The sequence below is a fragment of the Bubalus bubalis genome, chromosome 1 (genome assembly GCF_019923935.1).
Source record: "Bubalus bubalis isolate 160015118507 breed Murrah chromosome 1, NDDB_SH_1, whole genome shotgun sequence".
NCBI lineage: Eukaryota > Metazoa > Chordata > Mammalia > Artiodactyla > Bovidae > Bubalus > Bubalus bubalis.
The window spans coordinates 18,956,991-18,979,876 of NC_059157.1; the positions used below are offsets into that span (position 1 = coordinate 18,956,991).

At 40.0% G+C, this 22,886-nt stretch overlaps 1 protein-coding gene across 10 annotated transcripts in view; it reads right to left on the minus strand.

Moving 5' to 3' along the window:
* RBPMS (RNA binding protein, mRNA processing factor) overlaps positions 1 to 22,886 on the minus strand; it is a 244,006-nt gene that overhangs the window by 118,289 nt on the left and 102,831 nt on the right. For all 10 annotated transcript variants that reach the window (XM_044936419.2, XM_025278927.2, XM_025278926.2 and 7 more), the window contains one exon: positions 353 to 430. In XM_044936419.2, coding sequence (XP_044792354.1) covers positions 353 to 430 — 78 coding nt within the window. The remainder of the gene's footprint in view (positions 1 to 352; positions 431 to 22,886) is intronic.

Consider the following 22,886-nt stretch of genomic DNA (forward strand, 5'->3'; position numbering starts at 1 on the left):
GGGCTTGACTTACACTCCTGCGTTTGAGATATAAATACATGGTAAGTCACTGATCGTATCTGGAGTGATCTGTACTCAAAATACCCCCAATTGGCAGAGAATACACAGGGAGGAAACTGAGGCTGTTCTAAATTAGGATAGATTAGCTTCTCGAGATTAGCAGCTGGGAGGACAAAAGGCCGTTTCAGTATTTCCAAAGTGAGAATGTATATTATATTAGAACTGAGTTGTTAAATCTTCTTTGCTCACTAAGCACTTTAAAAAATAGGCGTTTCTCAAACATTTCATCTCCTTCTCCAGACAGACCCACTTTCTGTCTCCTTTTACGATTTCTAAAAGATAGAAAAGGTACCTTAAATGGTCTGAAAAGCAGATATAGCTCCCGAGGTTTGATGTCCAGAGGGAGACCGCTGACAAAGAGAGTCCGGACCTGGAAAATAAATATAAGAAGCAATCAAGGAGGGGGACAGTCATAGAACAGCTCACTTGAAATCCAAAAAAACATGTTTCTTCAGATATTCCACAACTCCTACCTAATTCGTGCTCTTTTTATGACACAGTGACTAATGTTAAGATGCTCTTAAGCCAACTCTTAAACAGTTCTGTGTGAATTATCAGAGTGGATCACTTCTAGCCAATGTAAATTTACAAAGTGACCTCTCTTTTCCTTGCCATTGCCTGGTTCTAAGACTGTGAGGGGAAGAGAGGGTCCAAAATTAAAATGTTAGCTTAAGGGGGAAAAAAAAAAGTGTCATGAGGACAGTAAATCTACCACCCCTCTGCTGTGAACAAAGGAATACAAATGTGGTTCAAAAACACAATTGAAAAAAAAATTTTTTTAACGTAAATTATTTTTAATTGCAGGATAATTGCTTTACAATATTGTGTTGGTTTCTGCCAAACATCAACATGAATCAGCCATAGTTATATGTATGTCCCCTCACTCTTGAACCTCTGGGAAAAAAAGTTTATATTTTTTTATTTTTAAAATTTCTTATCCTTGCCTTGTGGCATGTGGGACCTTAAGTTCCCTGACCAGGGAATCAAACCCAGGGCCCCTGCATTGGAGGTATGAAATTTTAACCACTGGACTGCCAGGGAAGTCCCAGAACAATTTTTGTTTCCTTCTGCTTGTCTTGTCATTGCTTCCTTCATCGGCATTAATAGTTACAGCAATTTTAGTAAGTGAAGAAGTTTATTAAACAACTGAAATGCATCTACGTATCAACAGTAGCCAAATGACTAGCCCTATATCTGTTCAGTTCCGGAAAAGCATGGCAGATGTGGCCAACCTATACATACCCATAAGGCCCAGGGTACAAAATATGTACTTAATGTGTGCCGAAACACAGAACGCAGGGGAAATTTCCAGCTGGGAGGATCAGAGTATGTTTACTCAGAGTATGCTGGTGTCTGCATGGAATGTCCTTCAAGAACAGGTAGGAATTTACCACATAGGTATATAAAGGCTGAAGTGGGGAAAAGCACAGGCAGAAAAAAAGCATCAACCAGTTAACGAAGAGGAGGATAGCAGAGTGCGTTCTGGGAGAAGGGCCAGCCTCAACTGAACGGGAAATGGGGGCTCAAACCACAGAGACAGCAAGTCATCAGCACAGGAATATGGTCTTAATTCAATTGGCAAGTGGTCCAAATATGGACCACAGCCTTGTCTAACTCAATGAAACTACGGCGTGCCGTATAGGGCCACCCAAGACGGACGGGTCTTGGCGGAGAGTTCTGACAAAACGTGGTCCCCTGGAGAAGGGAATGGCAAACCACTTCAGTATTTTTGCCTTGAGAACCCCATGAATCGGCAAGTAGTCACCACTGAATTATCATCACCACAATTTGTTTCTACTTAGTGTGTTTTTAAAAACTTTATTTGAAACTTACTAAGACATACATATACACATTTTTACCTTTAAAAAAGTTTTGAAATAATTTTATTGGGGTATACTTGATTTACAATGTTGGGTTAGTTTCCGCTGTACATCAAAGTGAATCAGTTATATACATACATATATCCACTGCTTTTTAGATTCTTTTCTCATACAGGCCATTACCGAGTATTGAGTCGAGTTTCCTGTGCTATTATTGAGTCAGTTATCTATTAGTTATCTATTTTTTATTTTATCACTTCTTATAGTAGTGTGTATATGTCAATCCCGATCTCCCTATTTATCCTTCCCACCCCCTTTCCCTCTTGGTAACCATAGGTTTGTTTTCTATATCTGTGACTGTTTTATAAATAAGTTCATTTGTACCATTTTTTAGATTCTACATAAGTGATACACAATACTTGTCTTTCTCTGACTAAACTCAGTATGAAAAAGGTACATATATACAACGGAATATTACTCAGCCACGAAAAAAAGGAAGAAATAATGTCTGTTTTGCGAGCCTTTACTCCGTCCCCTACTCCCCTAGCTTTGAGATACGTCACTGCCATCAAATCACATAACTACAATTTCTTTTTCTGTGGTGAGAACATCCAAGATATACTCTCAGTAACCTTCAAGTACACCTATAATACAGTACCGTGCATTAGATTCTCCAGAACTTATTCAATTTCTAACTGAAGTGTGTAACCTTAGACCAACATCTTCCCATTTTCCTCACCCTCCAGTTTCAGGTACTAACCATTCCATTCTGTTTTTATGAGTTCAACTTCACTTTCCCATTTTCTATTCCTCTTCTCTTCTCAAGCTGATATGACATGACTGAGTTCCTCATTAGAAATCAAGTTGCTGCTGCTGCTAAGTCGCTTCAGTCGTGCCCGACTCTGTGCGACCCCATAGACGGCAGCCCACCAGGCTCCTCTGTCCCTGGGATTCTCCAGGCAAGAATACTGGAGTGGTTTGCCATTTCCTTTTCCAATGCATGAATGTGAAAACTGAAAGTGAGTTACTACTCAAAGGAAAAAAAAACCAGTGCTTAGTTGTAAACCATGTACAACTATGGAAGATTTTTCCTCCGTGAGAAATAGGAGAATATTTTCTAGAATCTTAACACTTTCCATTGATTCTGGCTTGAAGAACCACAAAGCAGCAAGCAGGACCCTTTTGCTGATCCAGCAAAGTATATGGAAAAATGTCCTGCCGTTTACATGAAGGTGTATAACAAACATTATGATGAAGTAAACAGTCATGGCATCATAAATGCCTATCATTTATTTATATTTTAAACAGCTTTACTGAAATATAATTGACTATAACTAAACATCTTGTTTACAAGTTTTGACACTATGTTTAACCTATGAAACCAATATTGTTTTTATAACAATCAAGATAATGAACAAACTCATCACATCCCTGTGATGTTTCCTTGTTTCATGGCTCTGTAATCTTCCTTCAGTCTTTATCCTTAGGCAATCACTCATCTGTCATCATAGACGAGTATGCATGTTCTGAAGTTTTATACAAATGGAGCCATAAAGTATGTGCCCTTTTTTGTCCAACTTCTTTCACTTTAACATAATTATTTTGAGATTCATCCACATTGCTGTGCATCTCAAAAGGCTATTTTTGTTTCTGAGCAGTATTCTGTGGTAGGAATACATCACAGTTCATTTATCCATTCACTTGTTTATAAGAGATACAAGTTATCTCTAGTTTCTGGTTTTTACAAATAAAATGACTATGAACATTCAGGGATCAGTGTGTACAAGTCTTTGTATGGACCTATGCTGCTGTCAATGGGGTCGCACAGTCAGACACAACTGAAGCAACTTAGCAGCAGCAGCATGCTTTCTTTTTGGATAATAAACTAGAAATGGAATGGATGATATGGTAGGAATATGCTTAAAACATTTTTTTAAAATGCTTTTAAAAAAAAGGGCTTCCCTGATAGCTCAGTTGGTAAAGAATCCACCTGCAATGCAGGAGACCCTGGTTCAATTCCTAGGTCGGGAAAATCTGCTGGAGAAGGGATAGGATACCCACCTCCAGTATTCTTGGGCTTCCCTTGTGGCTCGGCTGGTAAAGAATCCACCTGCAATGCAGGAGGCCTGGGTTCTATCCCTGGGTTGGGAAGATCCCCTGGAGAAGGGAAAGGTGACCCACTCCAGTATTCTGGCCTGGAGAATTCCATGGACTGTATAGTCCATGGGGTTGCAAAGAGTTGGACACACTGAGCGACTTTCACTTTCAAACTTTTAAGAAACTACCCTCTTCAACTCCTTGTTTCGTGGCCTAGAACAAGATAAATATTGAATGTAAAACAGATGTATATTCTGTTGCTGTTGCGTATAGTGTTTTATAAATTTCAATCAAGGTCAAGTTTGTTGTTCAATATACCTTTTGTCTCTCCCTTCTCTCTCAACTTTGCCAGTGATAAACACTCTTTCCAAAAAAATGGGTTTTTTTTTTTCTTGCCTATGCAGCATGTGGGATCTTACTTCTCTGACTGAGGATCGAACCTGTGCCTTCTGCAGTGGAAGTACAGAGTCCTGGCCACTGGATTGCCAGGGGAGTACTCTAAAGAACTTTCTTTATCAAAGCTGCTAAGACTGACTTACTGACAACTGCCAAAAACACAGTCAAAGGGATCCTGCTACCCCGTGTGGCCCTCCCTGCAACCCACACCCCCTCCCCACATTCCAGAAAGTGAACACCATCTGTTCTACTTGGCTGCCTTGGCCAGGACAACCTGGACAGAGGGAATTCCAGACTCCACTCATTCATATTTTGTTCAGTGCCCATTGTGACTGGCACTATGCCGGGTGCTGACCGAATTATTATAGAGATTGCCATGGAAATAATGATAAGCAGATGCTGTGTTTTAAACACTGGAGCACCGTTTGTCCAGCTGGGAAGCTTAGCCATGTGACAGGTATCAGTTAGGACCTGGGAGTTAACTCAGGAAATGAGCTACCATTTATAGCACTATTCTAAAGAAAGAGGCTTTAGAAAGTTGTAGTCAAACAATTTATCCAAAAAAAAAAAAAAAAAAAACAAAAAAAAACTGGAAATCTGGGAGTTATCAACAAAATACTACTTGATATAAATTAAGGTTTATGTACACCCACTGAATATATTACTATGCAAGCAATAAAAATCATGTTCAGGGAAAAGTACATTCAGTTTTATTCTATAAAGCAAAAAGCCAACACATGTATGTATACAAAAGGGGGTAAAAATACCTTATAGGATATATATGCTTAACAAGCAATTTGGGGGCGGGGGGGTGGCGGTTGCACTCTGTGGCAAGTGGGATCTTAGTTCTGGGACCAGGGGTCAAACTCGTGCCCTCTGCAATGGAAGCACGGAGTCCTAACCTCTGGACCACGGGGGAAGTCCTAATAAATGATTTTACTGTTTTTTATGAGCTTATTTATATTTTCTATCTTTCTATAATAAGCATGTCTTACAGTTTATTGTTAGGTTGACAATAGCCTAGATTGTTTTTTATTACTTTGCTCTATATTTAGAAAACCATATATAATGTCAATATTTGTATCAATAAAAATTGCAAAGTTCATAGAGAAAACTTTAAGTATTTCAAAATTAGAAGATTAATATTTCAACAGCAAAGGGTTATACATTAAAAAAACAAATAAAAAGTGACCTCCTATTAGGCTGAAGTTCGCCACTCACTCAAGCCACTTGCTTTTCGTTGTTGTTCATCAAATTAGAGGCAACTAAGATGTCTGGCATTTTATTTACACATGGGCATAAATTACATTTCCTAGAAGTCAGTGAAGCCCATTATTTTCTCAGAAACCTGCCAAGATATCACACACTGAAGAGCTGATCCCTCCTCTGATGGGACAGATAGACTGAATAGGAGAAATAGATCTTAAATAGCTAGCTAGGTTATGGAATTATGACAACAATTAAAGGTCTTTTAAATCCAAATTTTGGAATCGATGTGCTCTGAATCCTTTCTAGACCTCCCCAGACTAAGAAATTTCATTAAGTTAAAAACAAAAACTTAATGAGTCGGGTGAGTGTCTAATTCATACTTACCTACGGTGACTGGAACCTAGAGTCATGGGGATGTTTTTAACATTTTAGGGACTTCCCTGGTGGTCCAGTTTCCTGCTCCTAGTGCAGGGGCCCAGGTTCGATCCCTGATCAGGAAGCTAGATCCCACCTGCCGCACCTAAGACCCAGTGCAGCCAAATAAACAAATAAAAGTAAATATTTTAAAAAATAAAAATAAAAAAAGATTTTAGTTTCTCTACTTTTCTTACCACCACTCATTTTATCTGAGTCATTAAAGAGCAAAGCATTTTTAAGTTTTGCCTTTGCTGTGTGTCTATATAGATCACCAAGGTTAGATATGATACTTGCTTGCAGGGAGCCTAACTGTCACGGCAACAAGAGAAAGCTTAGCTCATTCAGAGTAACCAATTAGAACCCAGTGAGCTCAAAGTTTAAAAGACATGTAAATCCACGATCAAATACTCAATAAAAGTGCCCCCAAAGAACAAATGAATGACGCCACATGAACTCTGTGGCGGGTCAATCCTCTTCCAGGTCGGCCCTTAATTTAACAGCATTGTCTATGGACACAGATGTGCCTGGCACTCCGCCTTTGGCACTGCAGATGTTTACTTTATCAGACACACGGGGAAACACATTTCTTCGTCAAGGACACAACAGGCCTCATAGACGTTCGAGACGTGAAGCTGTTGACAGCTCTATCCCAAAGGGACGCTAATGGACTCTGCGGCTGTACCTCCAACTTCACTTCTCCCCCAACAGGACTGAAAGAACAAACGCCAGGAGAAATCATCCTGTCAGTAAGAGCCAGGGCCTTCTTGACTCAGCCCTGACCAACCATTCCTGCGGAGCCCACAGTCAGATTCCGGATGAAACTCGATGTGTGTTCTGAAATGGCACTGCCAGCTCCCATGGGGACACAGAAGCCACATTTCAGTGACTGACTTCCAATTTAATAAATTCAAGAAGTACAGTCATTGTGAGAGTCTTGGGCTTTCTTGGATAGAAAGGCCAAGAGAGTCCTCAAAACAGAAAGGCCCTTCCTTTAATAAAGAACACACATTATCTTATAAGATAATTACCCACAGGTAATCTAGACATTGGGCTCCCCAGGTGGCTCAGTGGTAAAGAACCCACCTGCCAATGCAGGAGACTCAAGTTTGATCCTGAGTCGGGAAGAGCCCCTGGAGAAGGAAATAGCAACCCACTCCAGCATTTTTGCTTGAGAAACCCCAAGGACAGAGGAGCCTGGCAGGTTACAGTCCATGGGGTTGCAAAGAGACAATGACATAGCAACTGAACAACAACAACAAATCTAGACATTAAAATAAAAACCAATAGACAAATGCTTATTAATTTCAATACAAAGTAGAGAATAGTCACGCACGCTTTTCAGCAGTCACATCCAATAAACACTGTGTCCAAAGACTATGGCATTTTCTGTGTAAGTTTTAATTGTTTATAAAAAAGATTTTCGTCATCATCTCCAGCTGCTCTGAGCTGACCTCTCGAGGTTCCTCTTAGATTCATAGGATTGGGAAAGGCAACTTTTCATTTTCTGATGACTCACAAATAACTGTGTATAATCTCTCATCTGAAACATTCTAAACCCCACAGGAGTGCTTCAATGATCATCTATCATCTGCAAACTTTCTCTCCACCTATCCAAATTCTCACACAGACAGACTCCAAAAGCAGCTTTAAAATGTGCTGGATGTTTAAATCATTCTTTGGAATAACTAACTTTTGAGACATGCCAAGTGGATTCACAGGTAAGATCCTGCAGTGGGCATTTTCGAGTCTGAAAGTGCTGTTTTGGGGTAGTGTGTAACAGCAGTCCATAGGTACATGATATAAAAATTTCCCTTGATTTTAGAAATCGACAGGATAACATTGTGTATTCAGGGGAAACAGATAAGTGTTTGCTTGTCAACACTTCTAGTGATGACACGGCAAACAAAATGAGGTGATGATATAGTATTAGTTAAAACATCAAATGATAAATACTCATCTGACAAAAATGCAGAAGAGATAACAGCATAAGTGATCAAAATTAGATGAAAAAGAGGAATGAGAAAAAAAAAAGGTCAAAAAATGAAAAAGAAAAACAGACTGAAATCAAAACAGACCTAAAAAGTCATAAAACAAAAAATTCAGGACTTTGAACCTATTAACAAGGATAGAATATCAATATAGAATCAATATATGAAAATAGTGTTAAAAAAATCACATTTCTTACAACTGATGACTGAAACATCCGTAAGTTTGTGTAAATAAGTTCAACTTCAACAAAAGTAATTCACAAAAAGTTTGAGAAAATTCTCAAATTCTTGCACATTTAAACTGGTAAGTAGATATCTTTATCTACTGATAGAGAACAAAGTTTCTGATTATTAAGTTTAAAAAAGCACCAGAAATTGCTCATAATCCCACTAATTCTTATTAGTGTTTTTATAAAGTAGTACATGCTTTTTTTTTTTTTTTTTTAAGTTTTTAAAGACCATACCACATTGAAAGTGAAAGTTAGTTGCTCAGTCTTGTCTGACTCTCTGCGATCCCATGGACTGTAGCCTGCCAGGCTCCTCTGTCCATGGAATTCTCCAGGCATGAGTACTGGAGTGGGTTGCCACTTCTTTCTCCAGGGGATATTCCCAACCCAGGGATTAAACCTGGGTCTTCTGCATTGCAGGCAGATTCTTCACTGAGTGGAGAGGGAAGGTGAATGAAGAGAACTTTCATTTTTCTATGTATATAATCTGGTATTTAAGCATTTTATAAGCATAAACTCCCATCCACTTTTGTCCCTAGAAATTCTCATCTTCTGCCTGTCCTTGCTCTACAGGTACAAACTTGATCTAGTAGAAATATACATTCATATTAACTAACTTCATTTTTCAGAATCTGACAACGAGTGAGTGCTTCTTCGAACTTAGTCTAAAACGACAATCTCACCCAAAAAGGGACACTGATGGCTGAAGATCCTCAGAGCAGGAGGGTCTACCCTAACTACAGTCAAAGAGTGTTCCTGCTTTGTGATCAACTTACTTCTCACTCGAACGAGAAAAGAGGGATCACTCACTTTCCAACATCTAAGGAAGTGCCTTATCTCTTCCGAGATGATGAAATAAACATAGTTTCAGGGACAGAGGAGTTGAAAAGAGCTCCACTCATGAGTAGCAGTATAAATTCCACAGAGCTGGGTTGCTTATACACATGAGGTTGGGACGGGGGATCTGTGTGTCCCAGAGCCTTCTCAGTTTTATACACTGGTTAAATTATTTTATTCTTTTTAAATAAAGTCTAAATGAATTGAGTTCTCTGCTTATTCTATAAGCACAAGCTGAAAAACCAAATTGCAAGACTGAACCACACCGAGGACTGCCCATCCTCTCAGTTCCAAAGAAGGCTTGGCCGGCCTGCAAGGATTTCCCATTTGCATCTTGCCACCACAAAAATGGATGCCCACAATCATTAAATGGTCTACCAGGCATTTAATTCTGGTTGCAGCTCAGTAGAAACTGACCAGCCTTTGGTCAAGCTCCAGTTTCTTCTTCGCATTGGCTTCAAGACGGAACAGGTGGTCAAGTTCCTTGTTCCTGACAATGGCCACCTACTGAACCTAAAGATTTGCTCCTTTTCTAGCCCTGGGAAAGTATGCGTTGGTTCATGAGGCCACGTTGCTACAGACACCAAGGACCAACTAACCATAGGATAAATGCTGTTGTTAAGGACTCCCACATTTGTTTTAGTTTTAAATGAAGGACTGTTCTATCCTTTCTAAAGAAAAAAGTCACATCATTACCCATGATGTGCACCTCCCTAGTTTTGAGGGATCCACTTGTCTTGGCCCTCTAATAGCTATTCAATAAGATGGCTGGATGGCATCACCAACTTGATGGATATGAGTTTGAGCAAGCTCCAGGAGTTGGTGATAGATAGGAAGGCCTGGCATGCTGCAGTGCATTGGGTCACAAAGAGTTGGACATTACCAAGCGACTGAACCGATCTGTATAACCAAATTTATATGTTTGGGGTTCATGGAAACCAGGGTCATTTTGCCAAGGTGATAAGAAAGTTTCCATTAAGTATCAGGGATGGAGAAGGAAATGGCAACCCACTCCAGTATTCTTGCCTGGAGAATTCCATGGACAGAGGAGCCTGGTGGGCTACAGTCCATGGGGTCGCAGAGTCAGACACGACTAAGCAACTAAACCACCAAGTTATCAGGGAAAGGAGGAAGACTCAGGGAAACACATGGAAGAGAAATGCCACGTTTCAAAAACTTGTATGTACACGGCTCAGAACGAGGACAGGGGGTTGGGGTTCCAAGTTAACACAAAGAACACCATGCTTCTACTGTTGTTCTGGAAGAACTTTTCCCAGTCCAACCCGATGTCCGTTTATAATCAGATGATCTCAATCTCTAACCTTGATAGGACTTCTTAACATCAAAATCTTATCTAGGCCCTCTCTCACATCTGTTGTTGTTTTTTTAATGTGGACCATTTTTTTAAAGTCTGCATTGAATCTGCTACAATATTGCTTCTGTTTTCTGTTTTGGTTTTCTGGCCACGAGGCACGTGGGAATCTTAGATTCCCCAACAGGGATCAAACTGGCCACCCCCCACATTAAGGCAAAGTCTTAACCACTGGACCAACAGGGAAGTCCTGTATTTTTAAACGGATAAGACAAATCAAGACTTTCAAGGGTTTGAAACTGCCCAAGCAGATAGGTAGACGTGTCTGCACATGTAAGCACTTTGCCTCATTACTAAGAAATTCACTGGGTGCTGTCACACAAAGAGAGGTGGGTACCAAAGGCAAATCAGGAATTTAGGATCCGAATTAGCCTCGATAGGAAACTAGATATCTGTGTGTGTGCATGTGAGAACTTAACCTCATTATTAAGAAATTCACCGAGTGCTGTCAAATACAATATATGGTTGTCAAGTCCTTAGAGGTCAACAGGAAGTTCCTTATAAAGGCAGGAAGCTTTACCCTTTAAACGCCCCACCCTGGCTTCTCTAAGTTCCTTTAGTTAACTTCTGATGGTTTATCCTGTTTTCATACTGGTTAGCCCATGGAATCCCACTCTTCGTTCAATTACACTGTACTGCTTATGTCATTAAAACACGAAGATTTTTAAATGGATATATTAATATAGTATGTTATAAACAGAAGTATGCATTAATAATGCTATAAAATGTAGTGGTGTGTGTGTATGCTCAGTCATGTCCGACTCTTTGTGACCCCATGAACTGTAGCCCGCCAGGCCCCTCTTTCCATGGGATTTCCCAGGCAGGAATACTGGAGTGGGTTGTCATTTCCTTCTCTAGGGGATCTGCCCAAACCAGGGATCAAACCCACACTCTTGTGTCTCCTGCTTGCCATGCAGATTCTTTACCACTGAGCCATCAGGGAAGCTCAAAGTGCACTTACCCTTGAGGTGTTTTTCAATCCTATGGAGTACCCCAAAATTATATGTCAAAAAGATCCCTTGGGCTACCCCTAATATAGACTTTTCCATGGCCTAACAAAATGAAATATAAGCAGAAAATATGAAGATATATAATCAAAATTCTAAAACCTCTCTCTTTTAGCATAGCTTTGGTGATTGTGATTGTTATTTTACAAAGCAGTTCCGTTTAAATTAAAAAAATAAATAAAAAGTCATTTTACCTCTCCCACACTACACAGGAAAACCACCCCAGATAGCACAGAGTTCTTTATGGTCACTTAAAAGTAACCAGAAAAAATTCACAGGAGCAGATTATGGTACTAAAACTACCCAGGGTCTAATGCATTTATTGCTTTGATATCAGTAACAGACAAACTCCATCTGAGGAGCCTGATCCACTGTCAACTTCAGCTCACAAAGTGCCATTGTCGTTCAGCTCCTCAGTCGTGTCCGACTCTTTGCGACCCCATGGACTACAGCCTGCCAGGCTTCCCTGTCCTTCACCATCTCCCGGAATTTGCTCAAGCTCACGTCTGTTGAGTCGGTGATGCCATTTTCCAATCTTGTGATTTTCACACTTTCTGTAGTTGTTAGAACCACAATGCACCATAGTTCTAACAGCTACAGAGTCAGGATTACAGAAATCAAAAGCTGAAAGCTGTAGAGAAAAGGTTTGCTTCCCAATGTTTAGTCATAGGAAACTACCCAATATATACCTTTAAATTCTTTGCTGCCAGGTCAGCATGCCTTCAAAATGACAGTGGTGAGCATCCCAGTAGGTAGCAACAGATGCTAGTATTCTACAGAATGAACTAAATGAGCATTAAATCACAGTACCAGGAGGGAGGCATTATAGAGCAAAATAAACCATAAATATCCAGATATGGATGATTATGAAGAAGTCAAATCAGTATGACTTTTCAACATGCACTCAACAGGTTACGGTCTCCGAGCAGTAAAGTTTCACTTTCATTTCCAAAGGTTAAGGTCTCTGGGCAGTAAAGCACACACAGTAAAAACAACACACAAATAGAAGAAGAAGAAAAAAAAAAAGGATTCATGAGGAGCCAGGCTGCTGTCATTTAAGCCCCACTTCTCCACCTAGCTACACACCTCGGACCAGTCACTTAACTTCTCCAGTCACAAGTTTCCTCACCTGGAAAACTGAGACAATTCTAGTAATCTCACATGTGGCAATTTAAAATTACATCCAATCTCTGATATCCCTCCATTTGTAACATAGAACTTAATTCCTTTGCCCGTCAGTGCGGGCTTCACTTCGCGACTCACTCCTAATGAAGAGAATGTGGCTGAAGAGACTTCTAACAACCGGGTCAAAAAAGGCACTCTGACTTCCTCAGGAGAGGACTTCCGAATCATTCACTCAGTGAAGCCGGGTACCATGATGATTGTAAGAAGCTGTGTGTGGAGCACATGGTGATGGACCAAAAGCCATGCCAGCAAGTCATCCTAGAAGCAGATTCTCCAGCTCTACCCAAGTAGTCAGATGGCTGCAGCCCTAGGGAAACCTGTCTTGAAGTTTATCAATTTTATCTTTCAAAGACCAGTTTTTAGTTTCATTGTCTGTTCTACCGTTTTCCTCGTCTCCACTTCATTTCTGCTCTGACCTTTATGATTTCTTGCCTTCTACTAACTTTGGGTTTTATTTGTTCTTCTTTCTCTTAGTTGCTTTAGTTATAAGGTTAGTTGGGAGAGGGCTCAAGCCAATAAAATTAGAAATGAAAACAGAGAAGTTACAACAGACACCACAGAAATACAAAGGATAAGAGACTACTGCAAGCAACTATATGCCAATAAAATGGATAACCTAAAAGAAATAAGACAAATTCTTAAAAAGGTACAATTGCCCAAGACTGAAACAGAAAGAAATAGAAAATACAAACAAACCAATCGACTTAAAAACTTCCAAAAAACTAACCTCTAGGACCAAAAAGCTTCATAAATGAATTCTATCAAACATTTAGAACAAGAGGTAACACCTATCCTTCTGTAACTCTTCCAAAAACTGCAGAGGAGGGAATACTCTCAAACTCATTCTATGAGGCCACCATCACTCTGATATCAAAACCAAAGACACCACACAAAAAAAGAAAATTACAGGCCAGGATCACTGATGAGCATAGACGCAAAACCCTTCAACAACACGTTAAAAGGATCATACACCACAATCAAGTGTGATTTATCCCAGGGAGGAAAGTATTTTTCAATATCTCTGACAAGGGATTAATTTCTGAATTTACAAAGAGCTCACTATCCAAAAAACAAACAACCCAATCAAAAGATGAGCAGAAGGCTCAAACAGACAATTCTCCAAAGAAGACATATAAGATGGCTGGGGGGCATATGAAAAGATGTTCAATTAATTAAGCGTCTTAATTAATTAAGCATCTTAATTAAGAATTAGAGCACCGCAAGTCAAAACTACGACGAGATGTCACCTCACACCAGTCAGAATGGCCATCAAAAAGTCAACAAACAATAAATGGAGAGGGTGTGGAGAAAAGGGAACCCTCCTACACTGCAGATGAGAATGTAAATTGGCACAACCACTATGAAGACAAGTATGGAGGCTCCTTAAAAAACTAAGAATAGAACTACCATATGATCCAGTAATCCCACTTCTGGGTACATATCAGGAGAAAACCATGGCTTGAAAGGATACGAGCACCCCAGCGTTCATTGCAGCACTGTTTACAATAGCCAAGACACCATCGACAGATGAATGGGAAAAGAAGATGTGGTGTGTATATATACACAGTGGAATATTAGTCATTAAAAAGAATGAAATAAGGCCATCTGCAGCAACATGGATGGACCTGGAGATTATCATACTAAATGAAGTCAGAGAAAGACAAATATCATATGGTACCACTTACATGCAGAATCTTTTTTAAAAAATGATACGAATGAACTTATTTACAAAACAGAAGCACTTACATAGAGAATGAATTTATGTTTATGGAAGGAAGAGGAATGGGAGGAATAGTTGGGGTGTTTGAGATGGACATGTACTCACTATCAACAGATAAGGGCCTAGTATACAGCACAGGGCAAAAAAAAAAAAGTGAAGTCCATCCTCATGAGACATCCTGAACTAGACATACCTAGTTAAGCCATGCCTAGGTTTCTGCCCCTTAAAAAATGAAATAATAAATGGGATAAAACTGCATACAACAAAACACATACGTGTAAAACTGGGGAAATCTAAACAAAAGGAGTGGATTGTACCAACCTCAATTTCTTGGTTGTGATATTGTGCTATAATTTTACAATACGTTATCATTAGAGAAAATGAAGCAAAGAGCACAGGCTTCCCAGGTGGCGTTAGTAGTAAAGAACACATCTGCAAGTGCAGGAGACTTAAGAACCACAAGTTTGATCCTTGGCTTGGGAAGATCCCCTGGAGAAGGAAATGGCAACCCACTCCAGTATTCTTGCCTGGAGAATCCCATGGACAGAGGAGCCTGGAGAGCTACTGCAAAGAGTTGGACGCAACTGAAGCGACTTAGCATGCACACACGCACACATGCAAAGGGCACCCAGGATCTTTCCAGAACTATACTTCTTAGAACTTTGTGTAAATTATTTCAAAGTCAGTTGAGTTCAACAAATTGAACTGCGACCTTTTCAAGACTTTGACATAAGTAAGTGTTAGTCGCTCAGTCATGCCCGACTCTTTGCAACCCCATGGACTGCAGCCCACCAGGCTCCTCGGTCTATGAGATTTTTCAGGCAAGGATACTGGAGTGGGTTGCCATTTCCTTCTCCAGAGGATCTTTCCAACCCAGGGATCAAACCCAGGTCTCCCGAACTGCAGGCAGAGTCTTTACCGACTGAGCTACAAGGGAAGTGCCTTTGACATTGAGTAATTATATAAACATTAACCAAGAGATTTACATCAGTCGGTAAAACTAAGCAGTGAAGCTAGGTGGTAGTTACAAATTCACACACATTTCTATTTTATTTATTTATTTATTTTTTAATTTTATTTTATTTTTAAACTTTACATAATCCGCCAGAGGTATACATGTGTTCCCCATCCTGAACCCTCCTCCCTCCTCCGTCCCCATTCCATCCCTCTGGGTCGTCCCAGTGCACCAGCCCCAAGCATCCAGTATCGTGCATCGAACCTGGATTGGCAACTCATTTCATACATGATATTTTACATGTTTCAATGCCATTCTCCCAAATCTTCCCACCCTCTCCCTCTCCCACAGAGCCCATAAGACTGTTGTATACATCAGTGTCTCTTTTGCTGTCTCGTACACAGGGTTATTGTTACCATCTTTCTAAATTCCATATATATGCGTTAGTATACTGTATTGGTGTTTTTCTTTCTGGCTTACTTCACTCTGTATAATAGGCTCCAGTTTCATCCACCTCATTAGAATTGATTCAAATGTATTCTTTTTAATGGCTGAATAATACTCCATTGTGTATATGTACCACAGCTTTCTTATCCATTCATCTGCTGATGGACATCTAGGTTGCTTCCATGTCCTGGCTATTATAAACAGTGCTGTGATGAACATTGGGGTACTCGTGTCTCTTTCCCTTCTGGTTTCCTCAGTGTGTATGCCCAGCAGTGGGATTGCTGGATCATAAGGCAGGTCTATTTCCAGTTTTTTAAGGAATCTCCACACTGTTCTCCATAGTGGCTGTACTAGTTTGCAGTCCCACCAACAGTGTAAGAGGGTTCCCTTTTCTCCACACCCTCTCCAGCATTTATTACTTGTAGACTTTTGGATCGCAGCCATTCTGACTGGTGTGAAATGGTACCTCATAATGGTTTTGATTTGCATTTCTCTGATAATGAGTGATGTTGAGCATCTTTTCATGTGTTTGTTAGCCATCTGGATGTCTTCTTGGGAGAAATGTCTATTTCGTTCTTTGGCCCATTTTTTGATTGGGTCATTTATTTTTCTGGAGTTGAGCTGTAGGAGTTGCTTGTATATTCTCGAGATTAGTTGTTTGTCAGTTGCTTCATTTGCTATTATCTTCTCCCATTCTGAAGGCTGTCTTTTCACCTTGCTAATAGTTCCCTTTGATGTGCAGAAGCTTTTAAGGTTAATTAGGTCCCATTTGTTTATTTTTGCTTTTATTTCCAATATTCTGGGAGGTGGGTCATAGAGGATCCTGCTGTGATGTATGTCAGAGAGTGTTTTGCCTATGTTCTCCTCTAGGAGTTTTATAGTTTCTGGTCTTACGTTTAGATCTTTAATCCATTTTGAAAAGCACTATCAGAAGAAGACTGATCTTTTTCCTACTAAGTTTTTAATTGATAAGATTCAGTATTGTAAAAGACATTAGAATGAAATGTGACTTTTTTTAGAAAGTGTATATTATTTAATTTTAACTTCCCTGATTTGTTCAATCACTACCTTTTATTGTATGATACATCTTAGTTATATTTTAGTATCCATATTTCATTTAAAATTCATTGCATATGATATGGAAAATAAAAACAGCAAGTATAAATTTAAAATATTTTAAACTACTAGCAGGGGAAAAACTCTGGAGAGTCAAGCCCAGAGATTTCCAAAGAGCAGAGAAATACACATGCACAGGCTTGATGCCTGTGCCGTGGTGGTCCAGTGGTTAAGACTCTGCAAATCCAATGCAGGGGACATGAGTTTGATCCCTGGTTGGTAAACTAAGATCCCACAAGCTGTGCCACGTGGCCAAGAAAAGTCATAAGAAAAAAAGAAAAATATATGCATAGGCTATATTTTATATTAACAGGGCTTCGGTGAACTCACCAAGAACCACCCACGTTTCCATACCTGTTTCTACATAAGAATTTCAGCCCATATTGGTATGTACGTGAAATACCTTACAACTGAAATAAGAATTTTTAAAAACACAATCAATTTTTAGTTGATTTATTTAATTGGAGGCTAATTACTTTCCAATATTGTGATGGTTTTTGCCATACATTCACATGAAATCAGCCATGGTGTACATGTGTCCCCTGGTCCTGAACCTCCCTCCCTCCCCATCCCATCCCTCTGGGTTGTCCCACTGCACTGGCTTTGAGTGCCCTGTTTTATGCATCAAACTTGGACTGGTCATCTATTTCACATATGGTAATATACATGTTTCAATGCTATTCTCTCAAATCATCCCACCCTCGCCTTCTCCCACAGAGTCCAAAAGTCTCTTCTTTACATCTGTGTCTCTTTTGCTGTCTTGCATATAGAGTCGTCGTTACCATCTTTCTAAATTCCATATATATGCATTAATATACTGTATTGGCATTTTCCTTTCTGACTCACTTCACTCTGTATAATAGGCTCCCGTTTCATCCACCTCATGAGAACTGATTCAAATGCATTCTTTTTAATAGTTGAGTAATATTCCATTGTGTATATATACCACAACTCTCTTATCTGTTTGTCTGCCCATGGACATCTAGGTTGCTTCCATGTCCTAGCTATTTAAACAGTGCTGTGATGAACACTGGGGTACACGTGTCTCTTTCCCTTCTGGTTTCCTCGGTGTATATGCCCAGCAGTGGGACTGCTGGGTTGTATGCCAGTTCTATTTCCAGTTTTTTAAGGAATCTCCACACTACTTTCCAGAGTGACTGTAACTAGTTTGCATTCCCACCAACAGTGTAAGAGGGTTCCCTTTTCTCCACACAGTCTCCAGCACCTACTGTTTGTAGACTTTTTAATAGCCATTCTGACCGGTGGGAAATGGTACCTCATAGTGGTTTTGATTTGCATTTCTCTGATAATGAGTGATGTTGAGCATCTTATCATGTGTTTGTTAGCCATCTGTATGTCTTCTTTGGAGCAATGTGTTTAGTTCTTTGGCCCATTTTTTGATTGGGTCGTTTAAAAAACACAATCTATTTTATGTCAGCTACTTTCTCTAATTTATAAACTAGTTAGTTTACTGCAAAGCCCAGTGCTAATAATGCATTTTTCCAGTAAAAGAGCCAACTTCAATGTTTAAGTTTGGATCACCTAGTTTTTCCAGTGATCAGTCAGTTCAGTTGCTCAGTCATGTCCGATTCTCTGCGACCCCATGAACCACAGCACACCAGGCCTCCTTGTCCATCACCAACTCCCCGAGTCCACCCAAACCCATGTCCATTGAGTCGGTGATGCCATCCAGCCATCTCATCCTCTGTCGTTCCCTTCTCCTCCTGCCCCCAATCTTTCCCAGCATCAGGGTCTTTTCAAATGAGTCAGCTCTTCGCATCAGGTGGCCAAAGTATTGGAGTTTCAGCTTCAACATCAGTCCTTCCAATGAACACCCAAGACTGATCTCCTTTAGGATGGATTGGTTGGATCTCCTTGCAGTCCAAGGGGCTCTCAAGAGTCTTCTCCAACACCACAGTTCAAAAGCTTCAATTCTTCTGTGCTGAGCTTTCTTCACAGTCCAACTCTCACATCCATACATGACCACAGGAAAAACCATAGCCTTGACTAGATGGACCTTTGTTCGCAAAGTAATATCTCTGCTTTTTAATATGCTGTCTAGGTTGGGCATAAGTTTCCTTTGAAGTAGTAAGCTTCTTTTAATTTCGTGGCTGCAATCACCATCTGCAGTGATTTTGGAGCCCCCCAAAATAAAGTCAGCCACTGTTTCCCCATCCATTTGCCATGAAGTGATAGAAACTGTCAATTCCGAATACAGTCAATGAATTTACAAGATGATTTATAATCTCCCAGACCACTATATGTGAACTACCTCTCTAGTGGGATATATTTGTTTGGTTTGAACACCACTTATAATCATACCTACTTTCCATTTGTGTGGTCATTTCGATCAAATCAATATTAAGTTCATACATGACTTATGTATATGTATAATTATGTAAAGGGATGCAGGTCTCAGAAGACTCAGCATGAGTAACAAGCAGGACAATATATGTTGGTTAGAAATACTGAAAGATGTAATAAATGTCAGAAAAAAAATGATGAGGTTTGAGGTTGAGAAATAGCCTAGATTAATAAAAGCATAATATATGCTTTCCAAATGGATCTAAAATATTTTAGAGTTTCTTAGGTATTTAAGTTGGGTTCCCATAGCAGTGTAACTTTTCAATTTCCATAATGAAAGGAAAAGACCACTAAGTTGAGCCTAGTAGTTTAAGTCACATATCTGCTTCAAAACTAGCTATTGAGGTCTTGGGCATGACCACTCTGAGCCTCAATTTTCCTACTTATAAAAGGAAGGTGTGGAATAGTTCACCTCTAGGTCCCAATCCCAATCCCAGAGGTACAGCAAAAGGAAAGGAAAGGCTTTGGGTAAAAGCATACTGGGGTCAAAGGACACCAGTCAGGAAAACCTGGCGACTTCCCTGGTGGCTAAGACCCAAAGCAGGGGACTGAGCTTTGAACCCTGATCAGGGAACCAGATCCCACATGTTGCAACTAAAAAGATGCTATGTGACACAACTAAAGATCCTGCCTGCTGCAACCAAGGCGCAGCACAGCCAAATAAATTAAAAAAAAAAAAAGACCACCACCTAGTTCTTGCCATTGAGGACCTCTCAATCAAACCAATGGAGCACACATTTCTTTGTTTTTATAAGTACTTTTAAAAAATTGTTTTCTATTTACAGTCATAAAGGAGAATGTCATCTTAAGCCACAAACTTAAAGAATTCTCAGACTTGTTATTGCCAAACAAGGTAAATGGGCCCCAGAGTTCCTGATAGGTAAAATTATTTGATGAACTGATAGCAAAACAGTCATGATGGAATCTATTTGCATTGGGTTTTTTCCCTTGTGAGAAAGAGTGACTCCACAGAGCAGTGTTTAAGGATGCAAACTCTGGAGGTAGACTGCCTGAATTTGAACCCCAGCTTCCACTGCTGTAAGTTAAACTATCTTGAACAACCTATCACTAATTAGAGCCTCCGTTTCCTCACTAGTAAATGGGAAATAGAATAAAACCTGCTTTATACAGTTGCTAAGAAGATCAAATTAGTGAATATTTGTAAAGTATATAGAAAAGCACCTAGCACATAGAAAGCAGCATTATGTAAGTGTTTGTTAAATAAGTAAAATAAATATAACCTCTCAAATGCTATCAGGTAATATTTTTTGCTGGCAGGGCAAAAAGAATACTCAAAAATGAAACTATTCAAGTGCAGAACTTAGGACTTCAGTTAGCCAGCGAAAGATACTTTGGGGGCTTGCCTGGAGACTGAGTGGTAAAGAATCTGCCTGCAATGCAGGACAGGAGAGTACAATCCCTGGTCCGGAAGGATCCCACAGGCCGTGGAGGGGCGAGGACTATGCACCCCAAATACTGAGCTTGTGTTTTCGAGCCTGGGAACCACAACTACTGAAGCCCACATGGTCTAGAACCCATGCTCCACAACGAGAGAGAAGCCACTGCAATGAGAACATGTGCTCTGCATCTAGAGAGTAGCCCCTGCTCACCGCAACCAGAGAAAAACCCTCACGGCAACAAAGATCCAGCACAGCCAAAACAAAACAAAAACTTCGAAAAATTACCCCAAATAGTTTTTCAACAATAGCTATTAAGGAAAAAAAGAAAAAAAAAAAAAAAAAAACTGAACAAACTGCATACACTACTTAGGACACAAGACACAAGAAATTTATTGTTGTTGTTTAGTTACGAAGTCATGTCCAACTCTCTGTAACCCCATGGACCGTAGCCCGCCAGGCTCCTCTGTCTGTGGGATTCTCCAGGCAAGAATACTGGCGTGGGTTGCCATTTCCCTCTCCAGGGTATCTTCCTGACCCAGGGATCGAACCCCTGTCTCCCGCATTGGCAGCCAGACTTAGCCACCAGGGAAGCCCCAAATATTTCATTATTAACAGTGACTCTCCAGAGTGAAAGGCTGCTGTTCACACTTCCAGGAACTTCTTACAATTCTTCAAGGTTTAACATGTGAATGAAAATATGCATTTCTGATAAAGCGTATTTGTAAAGAACACAAAACAGTCACTTTCCAGAAACCAGCTCTCTCTTACCCATTTTGTGACTTTCAAACAGCTCAGGTGGTTCCAAAACTGTTCATCTCCAATTGAGGAAGAATTCTCAAATTGTCAAAACCTGGGGGCATGTGAAGGCTCTTTCATAGTGGACATGACCCGGCCTGTCGGCGATCTCCCTGGAACCCGCTGTGCCAGCCCAGGACATGGGCTAAAATATGCACAGCCAAAACATTTCTCCCCGTGCCAGAGTCTGTGTTCTAATAAGACCAAATAAAGATACAACCAACTTTCCAGATTTTGCTGTTCTGTTGTGCCAAAACTTCTCGATCAAATTCTTGGCCATTCCAAATGGCCACATCTCAGTGATTCAAATGTAACTTATTTGGAGCCTGGTGAAAGAATTTCCTAATGTTCTAAATACAATTGAAGATAAAACGTCATCAGAAAATTAAAAGACAGTCTGTGTTTTTACTGAGCTACAGTACGCCAATGATTTGAAATCTTTTTAGTGTGCAGTGTACTCTACACATGGCAAGCGATACATTTCTTTGCTCACTGAAATGGTGTCACAGGCCCTATGAACCCAGGAAGATGAAAATGGATCTTTAACCCCAAGCCTCATCCATTCTACACTATCCAAGTGTAAGCAATGCTGGGACATCGGCCCATAACTCTCAGATGAGCCCATGAGGCAAACATCTTAATCTGTGCTAGAGAATATTCCATTCATCAGAACACAATAAAATTTTAAATTATCAGAAATTTTCAATTTTACTTGCAAAGCCATCTTACGGCTCAAAGATGCTAAAACACAGAATATCAGATACACCTACAAATAAATCAAGACAGAGGGATAGGGTGGGGAAGGAGGTAGGAAGGGGCTCAGAATGGGGGGGAACTCTTGTATACCTGTGGCTGATTCACATTGATGTATGGCAAAAACCATCATAATATTGTAAAGTAATTATCTTCCAATTAAAGCAAATAACTTAAATTAAAAAAAAAAAAGACACAAACAAAATGAGTGGTTTTCTATCTAACCTCACAATCAGCACTGCTATAATATGCAGCAGTTTCTTCCTACTACATCAAAATTCCTAAGCCTCCGGCCTTCCAATATTCATAATTGTGATTCCTTCCTGTTCTGCAACATACCTCCCTGGGCTCTCCTAGGTCCGTCTTAATATCCATCATATATTGCTTGCTCCTGACTAAAGGTCTTTTGTTGTAGAGTTACTCATGAGTAGAAGGCTCACTTCTAGACTTAGAAGCCCAAATCAAGTTTCCTTCCTCCACCGAAGCAGTAGCATTTCGTGACTGCTCCATTACTTCCTTCTATGTGCAACTCCTGCTGCGCTGCTTATAGCAAGGTCCTATGCCTGATTCCATCTCTAATTGTTTCACAGGCTTTAAGTCTTTTCCAATTAAACTATGCATTCCTTGAGAGCAGATGCTTACTCACCTATCACTACCATCTTCAATTAGGGATCTCAATGTCCCAAGCTGAGGGACTGAAATTTTCCTCTGGAAACTTACA